The 27,353-nt window shown below is 45.8% G+C and overlaps 6 protein-coding genes across 8 annotated transcripts in view; 2 read left to right on the forward strand and 4 right to left on the reverse strand.

The window, feature by feature from the left end:
• LOC105453515 overlaps window positions 1-711 on the forward strand; it is an 8,388-nt gene extending 7,677 nt beyond the window's left edge. For both annotated transcript variants that reach the window (XM_011695547.1, XM_011695548.1), the window contains one exon: window positions 125-711. In XM_011695547.1, coding sequence (XP_011693849.1) covers window positions 125-483 — 359 coding nt within the window. In that variant the 3' untranslated portion in view covers window positions 484-711. The remainder of the gene's footprint in view (window positions 1-124) is intronic.
• On the reverse strand, window positions 712-2,642 carry LOC105453521 (testis-specific serine/threonine-protein kinase 3-like; the record flags this gene model as incomplete). Its single annotated transcript, XM_011695556.1, has 6 exons — window positions 712-835; window positions 907-999; window positions 1,309-1,868; window positions 2,068-2,371; window positions 2,460-2,537; window positions 2,628-2,642. Coding segments are annotated over 6 exons (1,089 nt in total), but the record flags the coding sequence as incomplete, so codon positions are not given.
• A 296-nt stretch (window positions 2,643-2,938) lies between these two features.
• On the reverse strand, window positions 2,939-5,782 carry LOC105453514 (histone acetyltransferase type B catalytic subunit). 2 transcript variants are annotated; one of them, XM_011695546.1, is made up of 7 exons: window positions 5,508-5,782; window positions 5,183-5,424; window positions 4,798-5,057; window positions 4,544-4,700; window positions 3,729-3,943; window positions 3,497-3,648; window positions 2,939-3,397 (listed from the first exon to the last, which is right to left on the reverse strand). In XM_011695546.1, the coding sequence occupies exons 2-7, from the start codon at window positions 5,329-5,331 to the stop codon at window positions 3,092-3,094; spliced, it is 1,239 nt and encodes a 412-aa protein (XP_011693848.1). In that variant the 5' UTR covers window positions 5,332-5,424; window positions 5,508-5,782; the 3' UTR covers window positions 2,939-3,091. The 2 variants fall into 2 exon arrangements, with proteins under 2 accessions (XP_011693848.1, XP_011693847.1); XM_011695545.1 differs by having other exon boundaries at window positions 5,503-5,782.
• A 1,082-nt stretch (window positions 5,783-6,864) lies between these two features.
• Window positions 6,865-11,006, forward strand: LOC105453519 (cilia- and flagella-associated protein 57). Its single transcript, XM_011695553.1, has 4 exons — window positions 6,865-7,064; window positions 7,337-8,846; window positions 8,933-9,106; window positions 9,226-11,006. The coding sequence occupies exons 1-4, from the start codon at window positions 6,865-6,867 to the stop codon at window positions 10,990-10,992; spliced, it is 3,651 nt and encodes a 1,216-aa protein (XP_011693855.1). The 3' UTR covers window positions 10,993-11,006.
• LOC105453518 (very-long-chain enoyl-CoA reductase) lies at window positions 10,994-13,011 on the reverse strand. Its single transcript, XM_011695552.1, has 5 exons — window positions 12,886-13,011; window positions 12,770-12,817; window positions 12,259-12,569; window positions 11,717-12,126; window positions 10,994-11,633 (listed from the first exon to the last, which is right to left on the reverse strand). The coding sequence occupies exons 1-5, from the start codon at window positions 12,889-12,891 to the stop codon at window positions 11,506-11,508; spliced, it is 903 nt and encodes a 300-aa protein (XP_011693854.1). The 5' UTR covers window positions 12,892-13,011; the 3' UTR covers window positions 10,994-11,505.
• Window positions 13,012-14,282: 1,271 nt separating this feature from the next.
• On the reverse strand, window positions 14,283-26,509 carry LOC105453522 (mediator of RNA polymerase II transcription subunit 20). Its single transcript, XM_011695557.1, has 4 exons — window positions 26,431-26,509; window positions 19,619-19,878; window positions 15,465-15,575; window positions 14,283-15,290 (listed from the first exon to the last, which is right to left on the reverse strand). The coding sequence occupies exons 1-4, from the start codon at window positions 26,507-26,509 to the stop codon at window positions 15,198-15,200; spliced, it is 543 nt and encodes a 180-aa protein (XP_011693859.1). The 3' UTR covers window positions 14,283-15,197.
• Between the last annotated feature and the right edge of the window lie 844 nt (window positions 26,510-27,353).

The following is a 27,353-nucleotide window of genomic DNA, read 5'->3' on the forward strand; positions in this document are numbered from 1 at the left end:
GTGCTCTTCCGATCTGAAATTATTTTTTTGAGGGGTACCTGAAACATATTTATTTGATTTAAGTAATTTTTTCTCAGTGCAGCAATAAAGAATCTCGTAATGTTAAAAAATAATGTTTCACCAGGATTGTACGTGCCCGATATACTTGACGCGTCTGTGGAACCGATCGGCCATTCGTTGTGGATCCTTCTGCGATTGCCCGGAGAAACCTTGATATTGCGTTATCACGCGTGGAACGAATTCGATCAGTACGTTTTGCCGGGCTCGGATCCGTTCGTGATCAGCGAGACGCCGAATGGTCAACATCTGCTGATACGAACCGACGGCATGTGGAATCTCGGAGGGCTTTTCCGTCCCGAGCACATCTTTAAAATGCCTCTGCAGGGGCAAATAGAGACCTTCGCTCTCGGTGCCGATTACTACGTCAAAGCGACAACGGAAAACGGCACGACCGTTTTAAAAGCGCGATACGTGGGTAACTAAGTACGCGTAAAGTATCTCTTAGCAATTCTTGCTGTTCGAACTCGGAAGATTTGGTATATTTATCTATAAATAGTTGTTTCTTTTATATATATTTATCGTTCTTGTTTGTTCATCGTTGTTACTTGCAGTAGTTTGAAGTATAAAAAAAAAGGGAGAAAAACACGAAAATTTGTAGATATGTTAATTGTATCTATGTTGCGCGGAAAAAATATATTGAACTGCAATGCATTAAATTATTTTCTAGTTTAATATCATGAATACTGGCTAAAGGTGCAAAAAGTCGAATATATTACAGATCAGATAGGGCCAATTTTTAAGTTACATCAGCTGTCATAATCGTGGAAACTGCGCCCTAAGAAAAAGACAAGAAAGTTTTGCCGTTTATCATTACCTTAATATGTAATTAATTGCAACGACACGTACTTTTGTGACGTCTTTGAAAACCATTATCTCTTCTTCCATTTCGTGGGTTTTGTACTCGTCGATCAGTTTTGTCTCCTCGATTTTGTGCAGTCTCTGAAAATCGGTCAATCGTAATTTCGCGACATCACCTGCGTACGCGTGCTCTCTTTAATTACAGATTTTGTTCTACGAAACGCAAGAAAATTGACACGCTCAAAGCGGCGAGCAACACATATCGCAAAGTTATTCGGGCTAGTCTCGCAATTGAATGCGCGACAGGATGCGCGTGTACGCCAAGTGGATGACCAGCAGCGTTCTACGTATCATCAGCACGACGTACGACAGAATTGACACTAAGAGGCACTTGGACTTATAAAGAACGTTTAGGAGCAACGACTGCGCGATTGGGCTCTCCGCCCGTACCGGTTCCTTCCTCGTCAACTTCTCCTCGTATCTCTTGCGCTCCTCGATCGCGCTGTTGAGCGCGATCTGCTCCGCGGGCGTGAGCACCAGGAGGCGCGGATCCATGGCGATCCAGTCGCTCTGCACGATCTGGTCCAGACGCCAGCGCTTAGACACGTTCGGCTCGAGCAGATTGCCCATGAGCTTCTTCACGCGATCGGTCAGACTGCCCGCCACTTTGCTGCGGAATTTCCACTTGCGCGCTATCTGCAGCTCGTACAGGCGCTTCAGGTTGTCCTCGTCGAACGGCATGGCCTTGTTCAGCAGTATGTACAGGATCACGCCCAGCGACCATACGTCGGATATCTTCGGATTGTACGGGTAACCGCGGAGGACCTCCGGCGCCGCGTACGACAGCGAGCCGCAATACGTGTCGCTCAGCACGCGTTTGCCACGTGCGTCGATCACGTAACGAGCGAAACCGAAGTCCGTCAGCTTGACGTTGTAGTTCGATGTGACGAGAACGTTCTCGCACTTGATGTCGCGATGCGCTATTTCCATCTCGTGTAGATACTGAAGACCTGGGGAAGTGAACGCGCGTTAGTTAGCGAGAGACGTCCGCGGTGACGAACAAACGCGTGCGTATGTTGTGCTCGCGCAGCATCTAGCTCGTCGTTTTTATAATCGGTACTTTTGATAACAGCTACTTTTACGCATTCGCGATTGATCTGTTTAATGAACTAACGCTGTCTCTTCGAGACAAAGAGTATCCATCGATACCTAAAGCGAGCTGCCTGAACCACACGCGAGCTTGATTCTCCGCCACCGCGCCGTTCTTCAGTATGTAATCAAAAAGATCGCCGTTCTCGGCGAAGCGCATGAATATGAAGTACTTGGTGCGCCTCTGGAAGATGCTGTGAACGTGCACGACGTGCGGATGATTCAGCTTCACGAGGATGTCCAGCTCGCGCGGCAGGAACTTCCGGACGAAGTCCTTCGGCGCGCTCGCGGTGTCGATTATCTTGCAGGCCAGAGTGCTGTTCTTCTCCGGCTCATGTTCCGGCCTATACTCGGCTAAATACACCTGTAATAAGTGAGAGAAACAATTAACGTTATTTTAAAGTGTCTGAAAAGAGTGAACAGAAAGATTTTTTTAATCGGGGCACACAGACTTTTGCGTAAAAACCTTCGCCGAGCTTTTTCAGCAGCTTGTAGCCCCGGGCTAGCAGTGTGGCCTCCTCGGACGATGTCTGGTTCATTCGTGACATGAGATTCGTAGGACGACAGACGACATTCTACCCACTGCGTTACCATAATTCGTAATCAGCCATAATTCTCACTTTGTTCGATGCTTTTAGACACGGATCGCATTGTCAATGCGGGTAAAGTCGACGACGTTGCGGGATCTCCATTCGTGCGAAGCAAATTGTAAAAGAGGTTCACTGCATTGTCCCGTTTTCTCTATTGACGTGTGATGACGAAATCTTACGCTAGAAATTTTGAAAGAATTCGCCGCACCGGCGATTACTTAACCATTTTGACGAAACGTATAATGACGGCACTGAAGGGTGCCAATGAAAGCGCGAGCCGCGCACGGCCGTGTCTGCGTCTATCGAAGTAACAATCGAAAACAATCAAACATCATGAGAGATAGAAAAGCAAGATAAATTTAATGAAAAAAAAAAGATGTCTGTACACAGATATAAAACGTTGGAAATTATTGATATATATTTTTGTTTTGTTTTCACAGCTTAAAAATTTCTCAATTAATCAATGCCGTATTCAATTTCGTAAAACTTCCATTTCACAGCTCGGAAGCGTACTCCAGCCGCTTGATCACCATCTTGTATTCCTCCTCCAGGAGCCGGTATTCCTTCTCCAGTATCTCTTTGCGCTGCTCGTCGGATGGTAGACCGTTGCAATTCGTATACGTGCTCTTGTCCGCGGAATTCTTTAGCGCGCGCTCAATTTTCAGCTCCTCATTCTGCTTCCTCTTAAACGGTATGTTCAGTCTTTTCTTCACGTCTATTCTGTATGCCCGATATTCCTCCGGGTTCGCGACATTCGTCGCCTGCAATCGTAGAATTTCATACACTACGCGGGCCTGTTTCTGTGGACGAAATATTTATTGTGAGTAGAGAGAAAGACAAAAGCGATAATAGTACAAAGTAAATCGCATGTTAATATATATATGTATATATATAGATACCTTGTTTATCTTTAACGTATCCCTAGCGTCGGCGATCATCTCATTGTCGAAACCCTGCTTTAAACGCTCAGGCGCGAAACTGGGCAATGCGCTGCAATTCAAGGCGTCCACGTAGTTTCGCAGTCGTTGGAACACCTCGGACGGACTTTCCACTGCAAACGTGGATTTATTAAAAAAAAAGAACCAGTCGCAAATTATTGGGCAATGTTATCGTCGAGTATCCTTCCGTTACCTGTTATATCCTTAACTTCGTTCCTTCCAATGTACTCGCGATAAATCACTTGCAGGAAATGTTTGCCAAGACCTATCCTTCGAAATGGCGGTAAGATTAAGAACTGAGCGATGCGCGGCCGAATGTGCTGCGGATAAGCGTAGTACCGATACACGGTGGCGAAACCAATCGTCGCGTATCGAGTGGCACCCGTGGGCGTGGTATATTTTTCGAATCTGTGGAAAGCGTAATTATTTAATGAGAGAAGATCATGCGTGTTGTACGCAGCTATCTCTATTTATTGTAATTATTTAACGAGAAGATCAATGCGTGTTGTACGCAGCTATCTCTATTTATTGTAATTATTTAATGAGAAGATCATGCGTATTGTACACAGCTATCTCTATTTATTGTAATTATTTAATGAGAAGATCAATGCGTGTTGTACACAGCTATCTCTATTTATTGTAATTATTTAATGAGAAGATCATGCGTGTTGTACGCAGCTGTCTCTATTTATTGTAATTATTTAATGCGAAGATCAATGCGTATTGTACGCAGCTGTCTCTATTTATTGTAATTATTTAATGAGAAGATCAATGCGTGTTGTACGCAGCTATCTCTATTTATTGTAATTATTTTATGCAAAGATCAATGCGTATTGCACGCAGCTGTCTCTATTTAATGTAATTATTTAATGAGAAGATCAATGTGTATTGTACGCAGCTGTCTCTATTTATTGTAATTATTTAATGAGAAGATTAATGCGTGTTGTACACAGCTGTCTCTATTTATTAGTTTAGGTGAGCTTGATGTCGAGAGAGTCATATACTTACAAATTAAAATACTGCCATTGCTCGTCGTCAATATCAATGAAGAGCGCCGCGTCTATGTACCAAAGAAGGAATGTCTGAATCCTTTGGTGGTACTCCCTGAATCCTTTGTAGCCCATATCTGCCTTGTAGACCACAAATTGCCTCGTGGTGCCTTCGTCTACGTGTCACACACACACACAACAAAAAAGAAGCAATAGTTGTAGCTTTCGAGCTAATGCGTGTGCAGAAACAGAAAACTGGAGAATAATAGGTACCGTCTATTGAGAATTTTTGTATCAATTCGCCGTACGGTATGAACGTATCGTCCTTGGCGAGCGCCTTGGTGAAAGTGGATAGGTTACAGTGAACGTCGGGGGCGAGCTTTGGGACGATCTTCGTTAATACCTCGTCGGCTTCGACTCCCTCGAGCTTGGCGTTTATTTTCTCGGTGTATGTCATTCCCAGATACGTTTCCAAGCAGCCCGCCGCGTAGAACAGCTGTATTTTCAGATCCAGATAACCAAATATTATTTCCCTGTAGAGAATAAACAGAATAAGAATGACGATCCGTACGGCGCACGAAAACACTTTTTATACAGCAATCAATGCAGTATGAGTTTCACATAATAGTATTAACGCATAAATTATACGGTAACAAACCTATCTCCGAACACCTGATAAGTCATCTCCGGTTTGAAGACGGCCTCCTCCGAGCGCAGGTCGTCGAGGTTGCGGATTAATCTGAGCTCCAGAGCCTCATTACTGTCCGCCACCAGCTTCTTCAGACGTGCCGTCGTCGAGTCCTCCATTTCCCTGTGAGAAATCAACGGGGGAACGGATATGCGGACCGTTGAGACTCCTCCGTTTCCCTCGGCTCGGAGCAGTCGGCGCAAGGACCTGACCTTGGAAATAGGGATGAACGTAGGTTAGAACGCCGCAGGAGGCAACGTCGAGTCGTCGGCATTTAGAGGAACAACTACCTGACGTCGATGTGCACGATCGGATCAGCCGTTCGAGGCCTTTCACATCAATCCCGGCCGCACAAATGATTTGGCGCCAAAACGCACGGCGGTGTTTCGAGCAAAGTGATCACTGAATGGGACCGTTCGCGGTCGCTTCCTGTTGCTTCCACGATCATCGACGAGGTACTATCGAAGACTTGCCAGTCTAGTGAATGTTAGCGGGTCTGCTAAAAATTTCGACGACTGCCCTCGTAATATTAGTTTTATGATTTTTTATTAACGATATTTCATAAACGTATATGTTTATTATGTAATTTAACGATATCCGGTTTTTATTTAAAAATACTTCACTTCCGCCGTTATCATCCGTGTCGGATTGCCCATGCATGATAAGTGTGGAGAAAATGCAATTTCGTAGCGATGTAATATTATTACATCGTAAATACGCAGCTTATTTGTAAAGAATTGAATATAATAATCAATCATGAATTTGATACATATTTTATAATTGTAAATTTTTTTTTTCAAATTTTTACGTCGACAATCGATAATGTCACTACTCTTTAATTATCCCCGATCATATGTATATATTTGATCTTTGATTATCGCGAACCTAAGGAGTTCACTCATATGAGTAAACCATATGGTTTACTCTCGGCCATAATAAAAAAAAAAAAGAAAACCGTAATACAATCGCGCGCAACCCATCTGTAAATCAATTAAAAAGTTTGTTTCTGAATTTCTCGGATAATAATTGAAATTGATTTAATTGATATCTTATAGAATAAAAATTGGCTTTTATATATTTAAACAAGCAAAATCGATTTTAATTTTTACACTCCATAAGCAAATCAAGATCGCATCATTTTTCTTTGAAAACTGCGTTGCACAAAAATTGATTTATTCTTGGAAACGTATTTTGGAAAAATAAATTATTAATTAAGTCTAAGATATAAATAAATTAGACTGCATTTTATACGTGCGTGTATTCAGCCTAATAATAGAATTTTATCTCGAATTTTAACAGAATTAAATGATAGATCATCTATAAGAATTTATATAAATCGGACTTTATAATATTTTATAGATCTCCTAATTAAAATCCTTCGACACGTTGTTTCGTAATAAAATTATTCAATTAAATCTAATATATAGCGAGTTCAAGGTGCGTTACCAGGGAGATGTAAACAATCTTTATAAATCCATTTGTCTTTTCAGCCACTCTACCTAATCGCGCTTGAAATGGAGCATGTTTATGCTCGAATAATAGACAAGAAAAAAATAATAGGAAAATCGTGGAGGATGCAGTTAAAAGAGGATTCTTTTAGAAACAGAAAAAATATTATAGTTGACTCTTCGTAAGAGGCTCTCGTGCGAGAGATGGCCGTGTCCCTGCAAACTCGCGTTTTCTACGGCCTGAAAACAGACATCGCCGATAACGCGCATTATGTCACGGACGCGGAGGTTTTATATCCGGTTGGCAATGCACTGGCGATTCACAACATTCTTCAGCATCAGCAGAAGTTGATTCGATTACCGGACAAGTATCACGCAAACGTCATTTGTATCTCGCCTAACAAGTGAGTGAATTTGATGACGTTACATTGAAAGCACGCAAAAGATTAAGTAGAATAAGGAACCTCGTTCCGACACGAAACTGAACGTTAATTTAAGCAAACTTTCATATTTTCGATTCAGATAAAAAGAAACATAACAATTGTTACAATTTGCGGAAATGTAAAAATAGAAAGATATAGCTTTGCAAGGCAGACGCTTATAAATACATTTTAATCTTTCTGTTTAATCTTTCTTGCACATTAATTAATTCTAATTAAATGATCTGTAATTTCAGGAAATATGTTGCTTTATCCGAAGTAGGGGATAAGCCTACTATATCCATTTACGATCTCAACTCTCTGAAGCGCAGGAAGCTGCTCGGAATACCCTTCGACGCTCCGGGAGTGACCAGATTCACGAGTCTAGATTTCACTTTCGACAGTAAGAATCTAGTGGCGATCACCGGCGAGCCTGATCAAACGATGCTCTTCTACAACTGGGAGAAGGGTAAGGTCGAGTCGACGTTCAAGCTGGCCAATCCGCAGAACCCGCTGGCGATCGCCGAGATGCTGAACTGCAATCCGACGGACGCGACGGTGGTGGCGGTCGGCGGTCCTTACACGTTCAAATTCCTCATCGTTTCCGAGACGGTGTGGCGTCCGTACGGTTTCGCCAAGGCGGAGAACCTCCTCGTCTGCTCGATGGCCTGGCTGGACGGCGACCGACTGATGGTCGGCACCGAGGACGGCCGCATGCTCTATCTGGAAAACGGCGATCTTAAGAACGTATACAGGATGGCCGACACGGTGTCGATGAATCTCAAGATTCGCGAGGAGTACGTTATGCCCGCCGCCGTCAGCTCGCAGGTAGTGCTGGAAGCCGCCGACGTTATCTGGCAGCAGAATGTGGCCTGCTTGGTCGCGTTTCCACGTGGATTCGCGTACGCGCAAGGCCCGGGAACCGTGGTGCTGTACGAGAAAGAGGGGAAGCACAAGTACGTCAAGAGGAACATCTACGTGATGCCGGAGCGTGTGATAAGGGACGAGGACCCGGATCTCTACAGGATCAGCACGATCAATGTGAATCCGAGCTCCGACCGGTTGATCGTCACCGCCGGCTGGTCCCAGCTGTACTACGCGACGCTGTGGGGCCCGGATCTGCAGATGGACCCGGAGCCGCAGAAACTGAAGATCCTGGGCGAGCCGTTGCACCACGGCCCCATCGGCGGCCTCTCCATGTGCGCGTGGAAGCCGGTCTTCATGACGTGCGGCGAGCACGATCGTAGCGTCCGACTGTGGGACTTCGAGACCGAGAGCCTCATCATGCTGAAACAGTACGACGAGGATATGTCCAGCGTCGCGCTGCATCCGATGGGGCTGTTCTGCCTGATCGGCTTCACCGACAAGCTGCGCTTCATGAGCATCCTGATCGACGATCTGCTGCCGATGCACGAGATCGCCATCAGGAACTGCCCGACGGTTCGCTTCAGTTACAACGGCCACATGTTCGCCGCGGTCAACGGCAACATCGTGCAGGTGTACACCACCATCGGCTTCTACAATCCGTTCATCCTCAAGGGGCACACCGGCAAGGTGAAGGCTCTTCTCTGGTCGCAGACGGATCTGAAAATGCTGAGCATGGGCGCGGAAGGTGCCATATACGAATGGGACATGACCACCGGGACGCGAACCGGCGAGTTCATTTGGAAGGGCATCGCCCTGCGCGACATTGCACTTTCCGCGGACACGTCGTTCATTTACTGCATCGCGCAGGACGACTATATACGCGAAATCAAGGAGAATGCGGTACACATCTTGATTTCTTATTTTTATTACTTTAAAAATGATGGCGATCGTTTCTGAAATTAAGTCTTTTATTTGTTTCTCATTAGGTGTCACGGGAGTTTCGATTGCCCGGCAGAGAAATGCAACAGATGATCATGGGGAAAGATGACATGACGTTGTTCGTGACTTCTCCCGGTGGTGTGATCATCTCGTTGAAGAGTCCGCTTCAAAGCCCAATAGACTCAACGGACTTCTCTCTACACTGCGTCGATATCACACAGGTATACATCCCTTCTATCTTAATTTATTTTCTCAATACATTGAGAAAATAAATTAAGACAGAAATTGAATTAAGATATATAAATTTTTTCTAATCGTTCTGTGTTTCCTTCTTTCTTAGATCGCACTCTCCTACAACGAAAATTGTCTAATCTCGGTTGCGAAGGACGGCAGTTTGTGCATTTGGAAGCTGTTCTCTCCCGAGGGGAAAGTCATGAAGATGAGCAGAGATCTGCCGTACACGAACGAAGTGTTAATCGGCAAAGGTGACTTGGAGGAAAAGATACACAGCATCAGGCATCTGACGGTGAGGCTGAGGGAAATGGAGACCGAGCACGCGTATAAATTGCGGCAGATCGACGTTCAGCACAACGATAAGCTACGCGACGTGCACCAGGGCTACTGCGAGGCCATCAAAGAACTTCGTGAAAAGATTGAGAGGCTTCAGGAGGATCACATAAACGAGATCAACAACATGAACGTGAGCATCGTGAAGATGAAGCAGGCTCACGAGGAGGCGATGCTACAAATGGAAAATAATTACGAGGCCAAGCTGATTATGGAGTACGACAAGTATCAGGCGTTCGAGGAGCGTACTAACGCCATGCGGGAGAGCTACGAGCTGCAGTTGAGAAATCTCGCGAAACGCGACGCGGACGAGCTGCAGAGGACCGTGACGAAATACGAGGCTCTGGTACACGAGAAGAAGGTGCAGTTGGAGGAAACGTTCGACGAGATGGCGCACAAGGAGCGCGTTCACGAGCGTCTGATGGCGCAGTTAGAGGACGACGCGGATCGTGAGATTCTCGAGATACGCACGAGGTACGAGAACCACTTGTACGAGGAGAGGCAGATCAATTTAAAGCTGAAGGGCGAGGCCGGGGTGATGCGGAACAAATTCATGGCCAGCCAGAGGGACGTGGACGATCTGAAGCGGCAGGTGCATCGGGTGCAAAGTGAATTCGCGCAGTTCCACAAAAACATACAGGATCTCGAGAAGCAGATAGCGGATCTGAAGAAGGAGATCGCCGAGAGGGACGCCACAATTCTGAGCAAGGAGCAACAGATATACGACATGAAGCGGACGAATCAGGAACTGGAGAAGTTCAAGTTCGTGCTGAATTACAAGATCGACGAGCTGAAGAGTCAGATAGAGCCGAGGGATCAGGAGATACTGGAGCTCAAGGACATCATACGGAGCATGGAGAAGGAGCTCGTGAGTCTTCACAAGACCAACGAGGGCTTGGAGCTGCAGCTGCACGAGGTGCGGGAGAAATTGCGGTCCGCGCGCCAGGAGATCGACTGCGAGGCGCACAGGAGCAAGCGGTGTCAGCAGCTGTTGCGAAAAATTCGCGTCGACATCCTCGACGCTTCCGGGCTCGTGCAGGAGCCGAACGCGCTGAAAACGGCGGTGACCAATTTGTATCACAAGTACAGCGGGGACGACGAGTTCCTGCGTAGCCGCAAAGCGGACGTGGACGCGCAGTGCGAATTCATCAGGCAGAGGGATCATCTGGAGAGGACTGTCGCGTCGCTGAGCAAGCAGCTGTCCAGGGACACGACTACCGGTGACAAAGGGTTGAAGCTGACGGAGGAGAACAGCATGCTTATCGTGGAATTGAACGCGCTGAGGGAAGAACTGAAGGAGGCGCGGGGACACATTGTGCATATGGAGAGTCTGCTCGGGCTAATGCGAAAAGACGTGCGACCCGCGGAGGCGAGAAAAATGTTGGAGCAAACGTATCGCGGGTATGAGGAGCTGCAGGAGAGATACACGAAACGAATACACGAACAGCAGCAAGTTATTCTAGCGTTGAAGGAAGATATCAAGCGGCTGTTGAGCAAAGTTCCTTGTGAGGAGACGGAAGGAGAAAAGACGTCGTCTTGAGTAAGTTTGTGACATTTAATTGTTTTCAACTTTACAATACTTAAAGTATTGCATAGTTTTAATGACAAATCAATGTTTCATATTTTTTTACATATAGTAAAAATAATTTTGTATATATATAAATATATACGTTCTTTCTATATACTGTAATTAAACATGTAAGCATATTTACCTTCAAAGAGAAGTAAGAGCGTTTTATATATATTATAACGCTGTATTCGTAAGATATACATTATTTCATTATAGACAAAAGACAAACCCCACCCAAGATTTATATAAAAATAAAAAATGGAATTGAAATGCGTATATATCTCTTTTGCTCTCTCACGGATTTCATTTTGTTTTTTAACTAGAAATTGATACTATCCTTCATCACATGCTTGCCGTAACTGCTAAACATCTCCATTAATTAATCTTAATTACTTACTCTCGCAAAAATAAAAACAGCAACAAAAAAAATCAACATAGTATCGGGAGAATCACCGATACTATTCCGCAAATGAATGTCTTGATTTAGAAAACGAATGGACAGATGATTTTGCGGTCTTTCGGATAGTGCGAGAACTCCGTCTGGTACGCGCGGTGCTTGCCGATTGCCCATATGGTCATTTGATATGCGCCGGCGAGCGTGAACAGCATAGCTGAAAATTAAAATATATTCATCATACAGCCGCCTCGTTTGCATTCGAGCTAAAGGTCAAATAGTCGCGCCGCATAGACGTACCCGGAGCGCACTCCGTCATTATGCTGAAACCGATCCAACTGCCAATTTCGTACGTGTAATTGGGACAGGAGACGAGGTTGAAGAGCGCGGTGAAGGGATTGCTGGTCGGCATCGGGACTTTCCTGACCGTGGTGCCCGGTGGTCGCAAGTTCTTCAGAGCTATGTGAATACTGAGATTACCCAGCTCGCACAGCATGAATATCGCCGATCCAATGAGGAACGAGATCCTGGAGGGAGGCGTGTACAATGGATGGTTCGTGTGATACGCCACGTACAGAGCGAAGAGCCAGTAATAGGAGCAATTTTTGAACAGGTTACGCAACGGCATCGTCGCGTGGCTGAAACGGTGGACAAACACGGTCTCCAAGAGACGCTTCGCGTAATGCAACGTCCAGGCGCCTGCCGCGCACCTGGAAAAAAAAATTGTTTACGTACAGCAGAAGAAATGCTCATGCGTAAATCATAATTTTAATAATGCTTAAAGAATACATTAATAATATTAATTCTGGAATAATATTAATATTAATTAGACAGCGACTTACTTGGTTACATAGTGAATATTATCGGTGTTCACGTTTCCATAAAACAGCCAGGGACGCTGATACAGCCAGAGATACACCACCAGAGGTCCCGCATACTCCAGCAGGAAGACGGTCCTCCAACCGATCTGAGGGCCGAGATCCTTGTAATATAACTTTCCACCCGCCTTCAGCGACAGGGATTTAATTGTCTCCGAGTCGGACAACGCTTTTCCCTTGGCGTTCACTCTCAGGCTCTGCCTCTGGACGTACGGTGCCTTCTTTAATTCATACAACTGCTGTTTCACTTCGGCTATCGTAGTGCTCGGATTTACCTGCAATAAGAGTACGCGTCGTGATGAAAATCATGTGATATGATAAAAAACGTAGATAAATATCTATGGACAAAAATTCAGTCGCGGATCCTTCGATCACTTCCAAAGATCGAATTTCAATCGAATTTCGCATTATCGTGTTTCGAACGAATATCCCGGACTTTTAATAATTATGTCAACGCTCGTCGTACTTCACTCACATTCACGTTGGCTATCCGCTTCGAGGATTTCGCCGACAGGATCTCGATCTGAAAGTAGAAAACAAGATAAGCACGCGGGTCGTCGAACTCATAGGTTCTTCGCGGATGATCCTCACCTCCATTCTCGTAGTCGATACGGACAACTCTCACGCGTGTAGAGAACACTGTACTTCCGCACCGCCGATATCCCTCGTTGCCGCTCCGTCGCTCCCGGTTCGTCTCTCGTCCGGAGCAACTTCGCACGGTCGGCGTCGCGCGGCGTCACGCTCGCGATCACGTGACCCCTCTTCCCCCCGTCCCGCGGTATTTTTTTCGATGACCATCGACATTCCGCCCGTCCCGTTCGTTCCCGAAAAATCGATAAGCGAAATGCGTCGATAGCCGCGTTGTTGTCGTGGGGAAAGAAAAAAGAAGGTAAAAGAAATAAAATGAACAAATTTGGTGCGATCGGGCGAATTATATATCGCCGGTTTTTGTACAAACGCGATTGTCACCGACGGCAATAATCCGGGCCGCGCATGCAAAAACGAATCGGCTCGTCGATTGTATGTACGTAGATACACACAGAATTTGCATAGCGTATGCATAATTTCGTGGCGGAATGACGTAACGCGTTCCACGTAGGCACGTAAATAAAAAGCGCGTAAAAAAAAAAGAGCGCGAGCAAATATTTTTTCTCCCGTTCAAACATCATTTCGTCTCCCTTCCGCCGTTTCGCGCCGCACGCATGGCGTGATCCTTATATAATAATCACGTACGTGATATTTTTCGCGCGACGCGCGATATTTATGATAACCGTATATAATAATAATATGTACCTATTTATAAACAGCGTGTCATTAATATACATCGATACGTGATGGCAAAATTTTTTATCGGCTTGCGTCATACTGTCTGAAAAAATAAACAGCGTATACGCGGTCGCTGACGATAGTGATGATTTAACAATGATAATTAATTTTCGGCCTGCGAATTTTGCGAATTTCATTCAGACCTTCTTGGTACACAATGTAACATAATAAGAATTTGGAAAACAATATATAGGTATCTATAATAAATATTTTTTTACTAAAAAAAAAAAAGACATTTAATATAGATTTTGCAAGCGAAAGTTGAAAATGAGACTTTTTTTAAATTTCTATTCTTGGAACATTGTTCTTATTTGAACTTTGAAAATTGTTTGATCTCTATGGACATAGTCGTGGCACACAGCGAAAAATTCAAAGTCATCTAATTGATTTGATTAATTCATGACACTGACCGAGGTATGTAGACCTTTGAACTACCTTACTGGAAGGTTCTAAATTGATTGCAAGCATTATATTGTGCGGTCATCATGCACAAATGGGTACTCATCCGAGCAATTCAATTTCGCCACTCAATTCTAACATTAGAATTCGATAATGTAAAAGAAACTAATTATATGTACATAAAATCTTTGTTTTAAAAGAGACAAATTATATACATTTATAACTACGTATTCTTAATAAATATTGTACTTTACTATAAATCGTAATTAAAATTACGGTAATTTTATTTAAAATAAACAGTGGCCTGCTGTTGAAAATTATTGAGCACGCAATGTCTTTCTTAGTATGCTTAGCAATTAAAAGATAACTTCTAATAATAACTAAAAGTGCGAACTGACGTTTGACGTCGTGCGTTGGAAAGCAATTAATTGTTCCTGCTTTGCGCGATGAGCAGGAATACTGCATTTAACAATTGTTGATCAAAACGCGTTCTGGTAGCCATAAAAATTGATTATTTCTGTAAGTTTCAGTTGATAAAATATAAAAGTCAACTTTACCGACAATATTAGATTGTAATATTCATTAGATTATATATTATGCATATTGATTTATTATTCATAATAATCTTATCGATCGCGCGGTTGTTCAACTCGCGTTTTCTCGCATTCTCTTGTAGATGGCATGTCATGTCACATTGTGCACACGCACCGATTTTGCGAGCTGTATCTTTGGAATCTCTACGAATCTCGAAGTAATATAAATAAATTGTATTTTAAAAGTTAAATTAAGAATTTAATCTTTGCTCAAGTACAAAAACTAATTCGGTACGCAAAAGATTGAAATAGGTGTGAAGATAAAAAAAAAAGATCGAATTTCTGACGAAAATCTCGCGATTATTTTGAGAACATTCAGCTATCATTACATGCAAATTGCTATTCTGAAAAAAATTTATTAACTATTTAAATAATGCTAATTTAAAAAAAACTATTTAAATTAAAACACAATACAAATCTCTGGCAATAAAATTAACATGCGCAAATAATACGCGGGGAATACTGATATCGTTATAGATACGCGCAGACCGTAACATAATAAATATTAGCGAGATCGGTGGAATCGATCGATTTCACCGTTAATGTCACGTAGTGAAATAAATAATGCCGCCACGATGATTCCCCTTAAATTACTCCCGTGGCTTTCCTGTATTGACCGAAATGTTCTAGATACTGCTGTATCGTGTCCATCGGCTGATAAATTTCATTCATTCGGTTCTGCAACATTTATTTAAAAAAAAAAAAAATTAATTCTGTTGCGTCGGAATAAATGCTTATCTTTTTCTGTCTTTCAAGAAAAATTACTCGAAATTTTTATACATATAGTTCCCGTACGTATAGTACGGGAATAAAATATAAATTTTATATATTTTTCTACTAGCGAGTATTCACCTGTAGATACTGAGGCGCCTGATTGGACACGGTCGAGCCTAGGAATCCCTGCAGAAATTCGCGTATGAGTTCCCACGCGCTCGCCGGCACGACGCACGGTCTATACTCGACCTGCAGGAAATCCGCAAATGAAGAAAAAAGAAAAATTATATCTCGTATAAGGATTATACCTCGCCAAGTACCATCAGATCAGTGACGTACGTCGAATATCGACGCGCGATATCGCTAATGCTTATCAGGCGACGACGACAGTGCTCGCGCGACTCTCGGTCGCGGGCGGCCGCGCGGCGGGATTTTACGACCCCGAAGATGGAACATCCGCGACACGGACCTCGTACGTCTCTCGCGTAATCCGGCTTACGATGTATGTGTGGTATGTGTGTGTGTGTGTATGTCGCGAGAAGGATCGTGGGAGGAAACGGAACGGATGTATAATCAGGTACTCGCGCGACAAACTTCGAACGGGGCAGCGATGGAAAATGACGGGCGCTTATGATAATCCGCTTGAAACCACCGTACGAATATCCATAAGTAAGCAGAGACGACGACGGACTCGGTCCACCTACCCTCCCTCCGCCTCCCTCCGTCGTCTCCGTATAAATGATTCGCGACGGAGGAGTTCTCCTCTTCGGATGGAAACGTCAATCCGTAAAAATGTCAAAAATTCGGTTTCGCACGTCGTTGGATACTACTATCAGCCATTCGGAAAACTCGAACGAGAAATCGTGTGTCTGGATATGTCAGGATCGGACGGGTGATATCGATGTCGGAGTGTAGATCTCTCTCTCTCTCTCTCCCTCGTTCTGTTTTCAATTTATCTCCGGTTTCAATTCTGTCTCTTTTCCATTTTCTTCTTCCACGCCGCAGCCTTATAGTTATATTAAGGAAGCTCGGCTAAAAGTTAATATCGCCCTCGCTGCGAAATTGGTACTTCGGCCGAGCAATTCGATAAGCGTGGAGCGAAGCCGGGGGAAGAATGGAAGCGGGAAGATTCGCCGAAAGAGCGGAGAAAGGGGGAGGCGGCAGCTGGTTTATTCTTCGGCTTATAAAAATTTGCTCGATAATTTTAAATCTAAAATCCAATTTCGCCGAATTTGTCCATGGCCGATAAACTTTTCGCGCCGTTGTTCTTCACGAAACATTTTGCAGGAGAAAAGTATTATTTATTCGTAACGCACGAGGCAGTAAAACGCATCAGGTGTATTTACACGACTGGCCGCGCAAGACTTGAAATAAATCGAAAAAGGTATATAATGGTAAGGGTGTAAAATTTTTTCTACCTTATATATATAGTTACGTCACAACGGACTCATTTACGCGGCCAAGTTTCTCAGGTGGAACTTCGAATTCCCGAGATTATTCGCTAGACCCAGCGACGCCAATTAAACGAAAATCTGGGGAATTCGCCCGACAATTCGACCGTGCATGGCCACATAGCAATTCGAAATCACGGACGAGATGGCATTATTCCGAATCGCACCGCTGTGCCACATTCAACGGCGATACGCTTTTCAGATTGAATCCCGATTCAAACCCGAAAAATCGCGTTTGCGAATTTCGAGAAAGCGCGAAACCAAAACGGGGCGGGGCGGGGGGGAGGAGGAGTGCGTTTGTCACGCGCGTTACGCAGTTCCAGTTCGCTCCGCGTGCTGAAAAATGACAATGAAAAGTTTTTTCTGGGTCATCGCGGTGCCTAGGCGATGTGTGTGTTCAACGCGCTGATAAGTGATTGCAGTCAAGTGCGGGAGTCGCGGCGGCGAATAAGAGGGCGGAAGGAAGGAAGCGTTCGCCGTTGCCGGGGCAGGAAGCCGGGGAGAAAAGTGTTGGAGGGTCGCACGAGGGAGGCAGGGAGACGAGAGAAAGAGAGAGCGAAGATTTAACGCGCGAGCCTTGCGCGCGCGCGGGGAGGTTTCCCATTGAAATTAATGGGAGGAGGGGGGAGGGGGAATCGGGGGTTATCGTGACGTATTCGACGTCGCGGTCGCTGTACAAACGGCGCAGTTACCGATACGAATGGCTGCTGCTGGAGCATTTAAAGCCGGTGTCTCGTCGGATGTGTGTGTGTGTGTGCGCGCACACACAGTGTATACACGCGAGCGTGTACGTGCCGCTGCACGACCGGATGAATCTGTCGAATGGGTGGGCGCAGGGCGGCTGCGGAAGATATACCGGAAGCCGGATCGTTGAGGAAACGCCGCGAAGTCTGGGGCGAGGATCGTCGACGCGAAAAAAAAAAAGGGGAAGGAAGCAGCTCGCGGAGGGAGCTGTCTTTCGCGATTCCTCCGGAAAGAGCCGGGTGGGTGAAAGTGATACGTTCGCCGTACATTGTTTACGTCGCGCTCGGGTTGCTTCTCTCGGGATGTAGAAGCATTTCTCCGAACCGGAGAAATATTTATTCAACTACTCGACTCGCGGAGGAATATTTGTTCAACTATTCGACCTATGCGATTCGCCCGATGGAGTTTGGAGCGTTTGTAAGCCGTTTACTAGGCGGGTAGAGAGAACTCGTTCGAACTCGCGGCGCGGATTAATAATTTCCCAAGCCGATTAAGTTACTATATAGCTAAAATAGGCGATGTTGATGGACGAAAAAGCGATAATTTTAGAACACGCGCTGTTATAAGCGAGATCGCTGATTCCCGTGTCAAAACGCTACGTGGGCGCACGACAATAAGCAGCCCCGGGGAGGGACATCGGCGAACACAATTCGCAATGACGCTCCGTATCGATACGCGCGTGTGTATCTTGTATGTTTACAGATACGCGACGGTGCATCCGAGAGCGGCGTCCGATAGCGCGCGCTCGTGTGTGCGATGAGACACACGTTGCAACACGCCCGATGCGTGCCGAAATCTTTGTGCGCATTCGCAATCTCGCTTCGATTTGCATTAAAACGATCTTCGACGTGATTTACTCATTAATTATCAAGCATCGTCGCTTCATCGCGTTGGCATATTAATTATATAAAAACAACAAAAAAAATCTTTTTCAATTAACTTTCTAGAACTGCAAGTTTTTACATCGATTTGTCTCGATCACGAAAGAAAATAAATTATTTTTATCGGAATAAGGAAGGTTCATTTAAAAAATGATCAAAATAATCCACTTTTTAATTCTTTCTAAAAAGCTTTTTTTTTATTCTTTGAACTTTTTAAAGACGAATAGTTTTTTTCGTTATGATCGGAATAAGGAAGGTTCATTTAAAAATGATCAAAATATTCACTTTTTAATTCTCTCTAAAAAGCTTTTTTTTTATTCTTCAAACTTTTTAAAGACAAATAGTTTTTCGTTATGCTTTCCGTACTCATCCAAATTAACGAGAGAATACGCGTAAAATCGAGTGGAAGTGATACCGCGTCGATAGGACGATTTATCGTTGGCATCCGGACTTAATTACGCGATTATTCCCGTGTACTCCTGATCAGCCGCGGCGGTACATCGGCGGCATGAAATATCTCGGGCGTGCCGAGTTTGACACGCGAGACACGTATTCGCCGTGCGGCGCGACGAGGACGCCGAGGGGATACGTGGCGCCCACGTTCCGTCCCTAAAGCGCTATCTACAACCGGCGTACGTATGCACGTATACACGCGATTTGCGCGCGGGACCTCGCGCTCTCGTGACCGAGTTATCAATCGATAATGCACGCTCGTCGCGTGATTGGTAGAGAGGGGAGGGGGGGTAGGGAACTGGAAGCAGCAGGGAGCTCATCCCGAGACGTATCTCCCCCGAAGAATTTGCTACGGGGTCGCGGGATTCAGAAAGTCGACTCGCGCTCGTTCCGCTCGCGTTCTGGATTTGAATGACGCAAAGGGGTTGGGATGACCCTCGTTTTCGTGACGATCAAAGGGCGGAAGCGAAATGACGGTCGAGAGCAAAAAGCGATATCCCGTATGAGCTTCCTACGCTGGAGATAAAAAAACAGATTTTATATAAGCGCGAGGGAATTTTTACGAGGGAATCGAGGTCGAATTAAAAATACCGGAAACGACCGTTCCGTCAGCCGGAGGTCGAAATGAAGAATATCACTTTAAAGAGCGAGAAATCCCCCACGTGCATCAAAAAAGTTCGTCGGAGAGGACCGACGATTTTTCGACGTCACTTTCGAGAAGTTCTTTCTCTCTTCGTGAGAAATGTGCAGGAGTGTCACTCACTTCTACCAGGACGCCTTTGAAATTCTGGCTCATCGTCACGCTGCCCAGTTTGACGCAGAAGTCGCCGATCTCGAATCGCGGCCCCTTGGACTCGATCTTCGTTTGCTTCTTACTCGTGTAGATGCTCGTCATTTTTAACATCAGCAGGTCGAACAGGCCGTCCGCTATCAACGGCACCACTTTGCTGCCCGACTCGAGGAGGGCGAACACCGAGGCCGGCTGCTCCGAATTGTGCAGCACATGCACGGTCCTTTGAACGCCTGCAAAATCACACGAGCGTCGTGTTTAAGTACAAATTTGGTTACGTGTTCGACGACGTACGTGTATCAATGTATCAAGCAGTAGCAAGAAATAATAGATTAGAATTGGATTGCTCGAATAAGAAACAAGTAAGCTTTAATTATTATTATCGTGCCGTTTAGGATTTATCTTTACTTAAAAATCATCCAATTTATGATTTATTAATAATTATTATTATATTAGTGAGTTTCACTATCAAAAAGTTTTGACAACTAAAATTCACTATGTTTCAATAATATTCACTGTTTGAATCAGTATACTGAAACAACGTTGAAATTGTTCGCTTATCACAGTTCTAAGTATATCACTGGAAAATGATATATACTTAAAATCAGTGATGATTTCACTAAATTCACTTTTAGAGAGTAAGTTTATTTGATTTAATAAAATCTCTAATCTAATGTATAAAATAAAATCTCTATATTTATAATTTATTCATTATTTAAAATCTGCCTTTGTCGTAACCAAGACACGATGGCAGGACTGCTAACTATTACAGAGGAAGTGCATCAGGCTCCGCTTCCATTTTACGCGACTATACTAGACAGCGGTTGATCCTGCATTTATATAGGTGCGAACGGCAATTAGCGTCTCGTCTAATTCTAGGGCTTCTATATGCAGCGACGAGCAAGAGGATCGCAGCACGAAAGGCCTTGGGCGGTGCGTGCATTACCTCTTCAACGACGGAAGCCCATATGCACGTTATACCTATATTGCGATCGCGCGATGAAGTCGGACGTATATAACTTAAACTCCAACCCTCGTCGTTGAAGTTACATCGGCTTGCCTGCATCGCGAATCCGCGCACGAGAGTGTACCCTATATTTCCCGAAACTGTCTGTCGAGATTGTCGGTGCGAGATCGGCGGGGCTTCGCCGGGAATCTCGATATTACGCGAGTAATATAATAATCCTGCTTGATAATTGCGCCGGCGCTCAATTTCGCGACTCGTCGCGGATTGCGGGATAAATTACAGCAACCCACGAGGGGGAAAGGGAGGGGGAAGAGGGGTAAGCTCGTTGCTTACGAAATTAAGAAAAAAAAGGATATGTCACCGCGGAATGGTTACGTCCATTACACGTCCATTGTTCATTCGAGCAAAGCAGAAACACGCGACGAGTTTAAATTTACGACGTGTGAAACTCTTCTGAATATTCATAATTCGTCCACCACCGCCCCGCTCGGCTTATGTATATACGGTGCCTCGTCCACGTAATGGCAGGGCACGGGTGTTAGGCCCTAACGTATGAATAATTTATCTGTTAAATTATAACGCGCCCTTTTAGCGCCCCGGCACGTCCGAATGACACGATTTTTCATCCCGCGTGGCGAACGATCGCGGACAGTTTTATGCGCTCTAATTTCGGGTTGCCGGCCAATGTATTTATCGCTGCGGTATAACACTCGATCTAACGCCACCCCACCTCCCTTCCCCCGCCGTCTCCCCCGCGCCCCTTCCATTGGCTGCACCGAAATCATTTCCGCGTATCTGTAACGCCAAAATCCGAAGTCATTATAAAATCATTCTCGGAAATAGAGGTATCTCGGAAGCGTATCAAATAAACGGAAATAATTGTAATTCTATACCAAATGACAAAAGCGCTGCTAGTTAACATTTCTGACGTTTTGCAAAATTGTTGCCGGAAACTCGCGGAACCGAGATTGTATATATATATATATATATATATATTATATACACCGGTCGAATACCATTTCCAACTGGCATTACATCCGCGTCCGTGTAACGCAAATAATTCGGCCGGCGCGGACGAAAATTCGTGCCGTAACTCGCGGCGCACTCTAAGCTGCTTTACGCGCGCGTTCCGACGCTTTAACGCGCGGCTTCTGCAAAACGGCGGACGTATATATCTCGTTCGCGCTCGAACGGCCGCAGATTAACGAACGACCGGATTGCTCTCTCCGTCTCTCTCTCTCTCTCTCTCTCGCTCCGTCATCGGATCTTCCTCCTTCTACCCCCCTCGCTGCAATTTGCACCAACGATCGTACGGTACTGTGACGTGCCGCATGCCGCATACCGCATCGTCTGCATCGCACGTTATGCGGCGCCGTTACGCGGACGCACCGCAGGAGCCGCAAACGCAGATCTCGTCATCCGTCCATGCGTTTGCAAAAGAAGGGGGAGAGTAAGAAAAACGGACCAGAAATTTCTTTTCTACTTAGAGATTCCTAAGTCAGATCATTCTTCCTCCCCATCCCCCTCTCCACCCCCTCCTCGCTCCCTACGATAACGGCGCCTATAGTTCTTGAATGATTAACGGCTGAGAATAATGGGCTTCCGACGAATTGAGCATCGGGGGGGAAAGAGGAAAGAGAAGACGGCAAGACCGTCGGTTAATTTCAGACAGGCTTTACTTGGATGGAATTTTAACACGAGTAGCTCGCACAGTTGCGAAAATATATTACATAATTGGAAGTGATAAATGGTAATGGCGCCACGACATTCTGAGACCGAGAACATCGTTCGGCCACCGAAACGTGTCGGCCGGGGAAGCTGGCGATCGAAACTGATTTCGACATATATCTTGTGTTCGTGCGTCAAACTGCAAACTAATATATATCTCTTCTGCCCGTCGCGTGTTTTTAACTCCATGCGCGAGCGACTCGATTAAAAATTATCGCTAAAATTCCAGATCACCCGTCGCTGCGTATACGCGCATGCATAATACGAAAATATACGTATCGCGCATAATGCGATCAAGCATCATATCGTCAAACGCATTACTTTGATTTCGACGGTAATGCGACGCGTGTCAATTATCAGGCAGCGATACCGAGAGCAGGTAATTCCTTTGTTATCCGATTATAGCTATATATAGCAGTGATCAGTCGGCCGTCGAAATGCATGCTGCAGTATTTCGCTAATTCGTTCCGATGCCCGACGGGCGAGAATTTAACGCTGACGAAATTTTCGCGTCGCGCAACCCAGCCGAGTTTCATTTACGTTAACATGCCGGCAAACATCATAAATTATATGTATACACTTGATACGCAATAAAAGTACATCCAAGCGATAAAAAGTACATTCGCGCAAACAGAGGTGTAAAAATGTTAGATGGATCATTGGTAATACAAGACAGATATGTTAATCGTACAGATTCAGCCAACTAATTATCGTATCATTTTCTTTCGCTTACATCGATGTGATCGATGTTTCTTTGACGAGATAGATAGATAGATATCGCCATTTATTTCGCGCTCCAGGATAGGATCCTCTTAAGCGCACAGAGCAAAATTACAAAAATTATAAAATCTAAACTTACGTCACAATATGCAACCAATGCAATTCAGTAAGGAAAATAGAAAAAAAGAAAAATATAAAAGAAAGAAGAATCGTGAGACAAATAAGAATACGAAAATGTTTATGTACTTAATTAAATATGATTATTGAGACGCCGGAAAATAATTACCATATAAATGAGCGATAAAATGTCGCTGGCTCATAAACATAATTTTTAAGAAACTCGCGTCAGATTCGCGTCAGATCACGTTTCGGCTTTTCTCATCTCCCTCCCATCGTCGCGACGCGTGTCCACGGCAATTAATTACTCTCATTGAGTCGCTTGATGCTGCAAGTTGCACCTGCTTTGCCGCTCGGCGGCCGCCCGAGTCGCTGATCCAATTTTCAAGCTGCGACGAGCGCCTCGCCGGAATTGCCGCATCTTCGCTCCGCTCGCGGGGCGCGAAGGGAGGGGAGAGAGAAAGAGAGAGAGAGATGTTATTGATGAAGCATTACTATATAAAGCGCCGCATTATTCGCGCGATAAATCAAACGTAATTTCGGACGCGTCGCAAAATATACGTCGGACGGATTGTACGCTGTACAATGCCTCCGAGGGAGCCTTATAATTAAAACAAGAGCGCGGAGAATTTGCGGCTAGAAGAGGAGATGAATTTCGCAATTATTCAGCATCCGGTTCGTGCATCCGGGAATATTTCAAAGTGCGTCAGTCGGCGATAGAACGAATTATTCTTCCGGCACACGCGAATCGCGAAGTCGGAATTTTTTTTACCTTATATAAGCAAATGTTAATTATCAGTTGAATTTGCTCAGTAGAGTATTTATGCGTATTCTTTAAGAGAAATTTAAAGAATCAACTGGATAAGACACATAATTTATCTTTTTAATGACTTTCCCCTCTCTGATGTACAGAAATTGTCAGAGATTTGCGACTCCTTTGCCGGCAAGTTTTTCTTTTCCTATTTTATCTGCGCCGGAGGGAGAACGTGATAAATAAATTTGTGCGTAGTAAATACGTTAATTAACGCGACGTAAAAATATTTGTCGTTTATCGCGAACGGCATTTCACAACAGGTGTTTCCATCACGTTCGATTATAATACGTTTAAGTTTACAGAGCGACTGATGGTCGGTCGATATTTGAAAAAGCGTTCAAATTGACGGGATGACTTGATGCGGTATTACGGAAAATGGGCGATGAGGACGAATCGAGGGTGAGGGGAATCGTTTTCTGCCCTCTTCTCTCGACGTTCTGCCGCCGTCGCTCGGGGGGAGGAGGGGAGATTCGCGATCGCTTTATTAAAGGTTTCAGCTGCTACCCAGCGGTCTGTGCGCGACGAGCGATCCGCCACCCAGCGAAAGTTCATAAAGCCGTCACCTTGTGTGTGCCACGCAACGGACGGAAAACGCGGGGAGAAATCGCGTTCGACGCCGCCGGAGACGATCGCGGATCCCGACGCGTCTGCGTGTCTTGCACGCGACATTATTAATAGATACCAAGGTGAAACCCGATCAGCCGATAATCAAAGATCTATCTTTGTCGGGATGTATATCGAGATCAAGATATCGAACATCTGCGAATCAATTTCTACTCGAATCGCACGTGCCCGATACGTCCGAATCGAAAGCGCTCGAATCGAAGCGTGACAGTTGTTACCTATACGTGTGAGAGTGTAATTCCCTTTCCCCCTTTCTCTCTCGCTTGCTCTCGCACGCTCGCTGCAGAGACGAGGCGCAATGACGCGTGCACTTCGAAGCGGTTTGCCGCGATATCGGGACAAATTGACGCTCGAACGTTCGAGCGGGTCTGTCGAGCGAGGCAGGCGCGAGGACGAGATTCTCGATTAGCCTCGCGGCCGCGCCGGGGATTCTTTCAGTAAGGAGAATTTCGGTCGTGACGCGGTTGGGCCGGATCGATAAAGAAAAAAAAAAGATAAAAAGAAAGAGAGAAAAAGAGAGAAGGAGAGAGAGAGAGAGAGAGACAAAGAAAGGAAGAGTCGCGGAGCGTAGTCCACCCTTTTTCGATTCCAGCCCTCACCCCTCCCTCCCGTAGTTTGTGTGACGTAAACAACTTGGAGCATCACGAGGCGCCATTGTACTTCGGACCCCCGGGGTATTCCGATCCACCGGTATAGCCACCCCAATTCCAAAACGTGGAGCCCCGCGGCGCGCGGGGGGCCCCGGGGAGGAGGCCACGAGACTTTATTGTCGAGCAATTTATCCTCCATTCAGCTCGTCCTGTCCGAGAAAGGGCTTTTCACTGGGTGTGTCCGCGCGATCCTTCTCCCTCTCCCTCCCCCCTCCGCGTATTTTATCGCGACATTAATTAGGATCAGCCTATGAAGCTGTTACGTTTACGATACTATCGCGGCCGTCCTCGTGCGCTCGTTTTACGACGGTAATTCAAGGATAAAATCATACCGCGCGCGGCGTCCTTCCACGTCGCGTCGCCCGCTTACATTCCCCCGGAGAAACGTCCGTTGCAGCGAAAATGCAAAGTGTCGCATCGATACGTATCTCGTTATACCTCCGCCGCGCGAATTAATTAGCGACTATTTATACCGGTCCCGGACTCTCCGTCTCCCATCGCCGCGCCGAGGCGACACTCCGGCCCGTTCATAATCTCCTCGGGATCGATCCGGATTAAGGCCGCTGTACACAAGCTGGTCGCGATACGTTAAATCTCTGCACCCTCCGATTCTCCAGGCCCCGGCTCTTTCTTTATTTTCTCCCTCCGGGGGTGAGTGTGGCATCGTGCAACAGACCGCAACAGACGCGTATAATTCATTCCGATTCTAATCGTATTTACAATCGCAATCAATCTGCGAACGTAGTGGATCTAAATGCAGCCGCAAATGAAAAAGAAAGGTGGTCCCATCTGAAGGCAATAAAGGGCGGCTTTTGTCGTTTACTCTTTGCCGAAGAAAGTAAATACTACGGGTATTTTCTCATTCGAAAATTTTATTCTCGGTATATTGGAAACTTTCAATGTATCGAGTTTTTATTCCAGCACGTGTGATACGTTTTACCTAACTTATCCGATTTCAGAAACATCGTCCTCCGAGAGAGAGAGAGAGAGAGGGGGGGGGGAGATCGAAAACGTCGCGTGCGAAACGAACAAATAGCGGCCGCTTAAAAAGCGGCGCATTACGTCGATTGAGAAATATATGCTGGAACTTTCCGGACAAGCCGACAAATGCCACCCACTTTCGATCCTTCCCCAATCATGGGGGGGGAGGGACGCCTCGACCTACCCCTTTTCCGTACATTGTAAGGATCCCCGATCCATCTGAACCAACCCAGACCTAACCCAGTAACTCCACTCGCGGTCATTGTAACCCTGAGGCAATCCCCAACCCCTCTCTCTCTCTCTCTCTCTCTCTCTCTGTCCACATCGCGTCTCTCCGGGTTTCTCCTCTTCAAACCCCCTCTTCCCCTTACCTCCCTTTACGTCCCCTACTTACCCCCCCGCGCGTACAAAACATGCGGATCCGTGCGCGGCGGGGTGGTCGCCGGGGGTCTGTGGGGGCAGGGGGGAGGGGGTTGTGCGCAGGGGGTTTTCGTGCGCGATGCCACAGCCAACCCGACGGGGTAGTATCTAGGGGGCTGCGTTTCTCTCCCTCTCTCAGTTGGCCGCGATTCATCGCCGGGTATGTACGTCCCGGTCGTCGCGGTGGCCGGGTGGCACGCCAGCAGCAGGTCGAGGAAGCGCGAGAGGGTGGACTCCGGGTCGCGCTTCCGTCGCAACCCTCGTTCTCCGCCACCTTTTCCACCGCCGCCTCCTTCACTTCCTCTACCTTCGGCTTCCTACTCGCGTCGCGCTACGAGAGAGGGTTAAAGTCGCTCTTTCTCTCTCTCTCGCTGCGGCTCGCGCGCGGGGGATCTTCTTTTCGCGCTCTCTCGCGACTGCGAGTGCCGATTGCGACGCGAGTGTGGCGACGTGGTGATACACACCGCACACACATACCCGCGCGTTGAACAACGACGGGAGAGGTGTGTATGTATGTGTGTGTGCGTGTGCGTGCGTGTGTGTATGTGTGTACGGTAATTAAGAAAATAACGAGGAAACGCGCGGGCATCTTCGCACGGATGCTGCGGTATAACATCTTAAAATCGACGCGCGAAATCGCCTCGATCGACGTTGAGATCGTGTAATCCACACCAATCAATTTAAGGC

Source organism: Wasmannia auropunctata, unplaced genomic scaffold, assembly GCF_000956235.1.
Source record: "Wasmannia auropunctata unplaced genomic scaffold, wasmannia.A_1.0 LD335999.1, whole genome shotgun sequence".
NCBI lineage: Eukaryota > Metazoa > Arthropoda > Insecta > Hymenoptera > Formicidae > Wasmannia > Wasmannia auropunctata.

Coding starts and splice junctions, on each gene's coding strand:
- LOC105453514 (XM_011695546.1), bottom strand. CDS start 5,331: ATGGAGGACTCGACGACGGCACGTCTGAAGAAGCTGGTGGCGGACAGT. Junction 5,058..5,182: donor TATCAGGTGTTCGGAGATAG/GTTTGTTACCGT, acceptor TATTCTCTACAG/GGAAATAATATTTGGTTATC. Junction 3,649..3,728: donor CGAAGTTAAGGATATAACAG/GTAACGGAAGGA, acceptor CCACGTTTGCAG/TGGAAAGTCCGTCCGAGGTG.
- LOC105453519 (XM_011695553.1), top strand. CDS start 6,865: ATGGCCGTGTCCCTGCAAACTCGCGTTTTCTACGGCCTGAAAACAGAC. Junction 7,065..7,336: donor ATTTGTATCTCGCCTAACAA/GTGAGTGAATTT, acceptor CTGTAATTTCAG/GAAATATGTTGCTTTATCCG. Junction 9,107..9,225: donor ACTGCGTCGATATCACACAG/GTATACATCCCT, acceptor CTTCTTTCTTAG/ATCGCACTCTCCTACAACGA.
- LOC105453518 (XM_011695552.1), bottom strand. Junction 12,570..12,769: donor AGCGGATAGCCAACGTGAAT/GTGAGTGAAGTA, acceptor CTCTTATTGCAG/GTAAATCCGAGCACTACGAT. Junction 11,634..11,716: donor AATGACGGAGTGCGCTCCGG/GTACGTCTATGC, acceptor TTTAATTTTCAG/CTATGCTGTTCACGCTCGCC.
- LOC105453522 (XM_011695557.1), bottom strand. CDS start 26,509: ATGACCGCGAGTGGAGTTACTGGGTTAGGTCTGGGTTGGTTCAGATGG. Junction 19,879..26,430: donor TTACAATGTACGGAAAAGGG/GTAGGTCGAGGC, acceptor GTGATTTTGCAG/GCGTTCAAAGGACCGTGCAT. Junction 15,291..15,464: donor AGGCGCCTCAGTATCTACAG/GTGAATACTCGC, acceptor TAAATGTTGCAG/AACCGAATGAATGAAATTTA.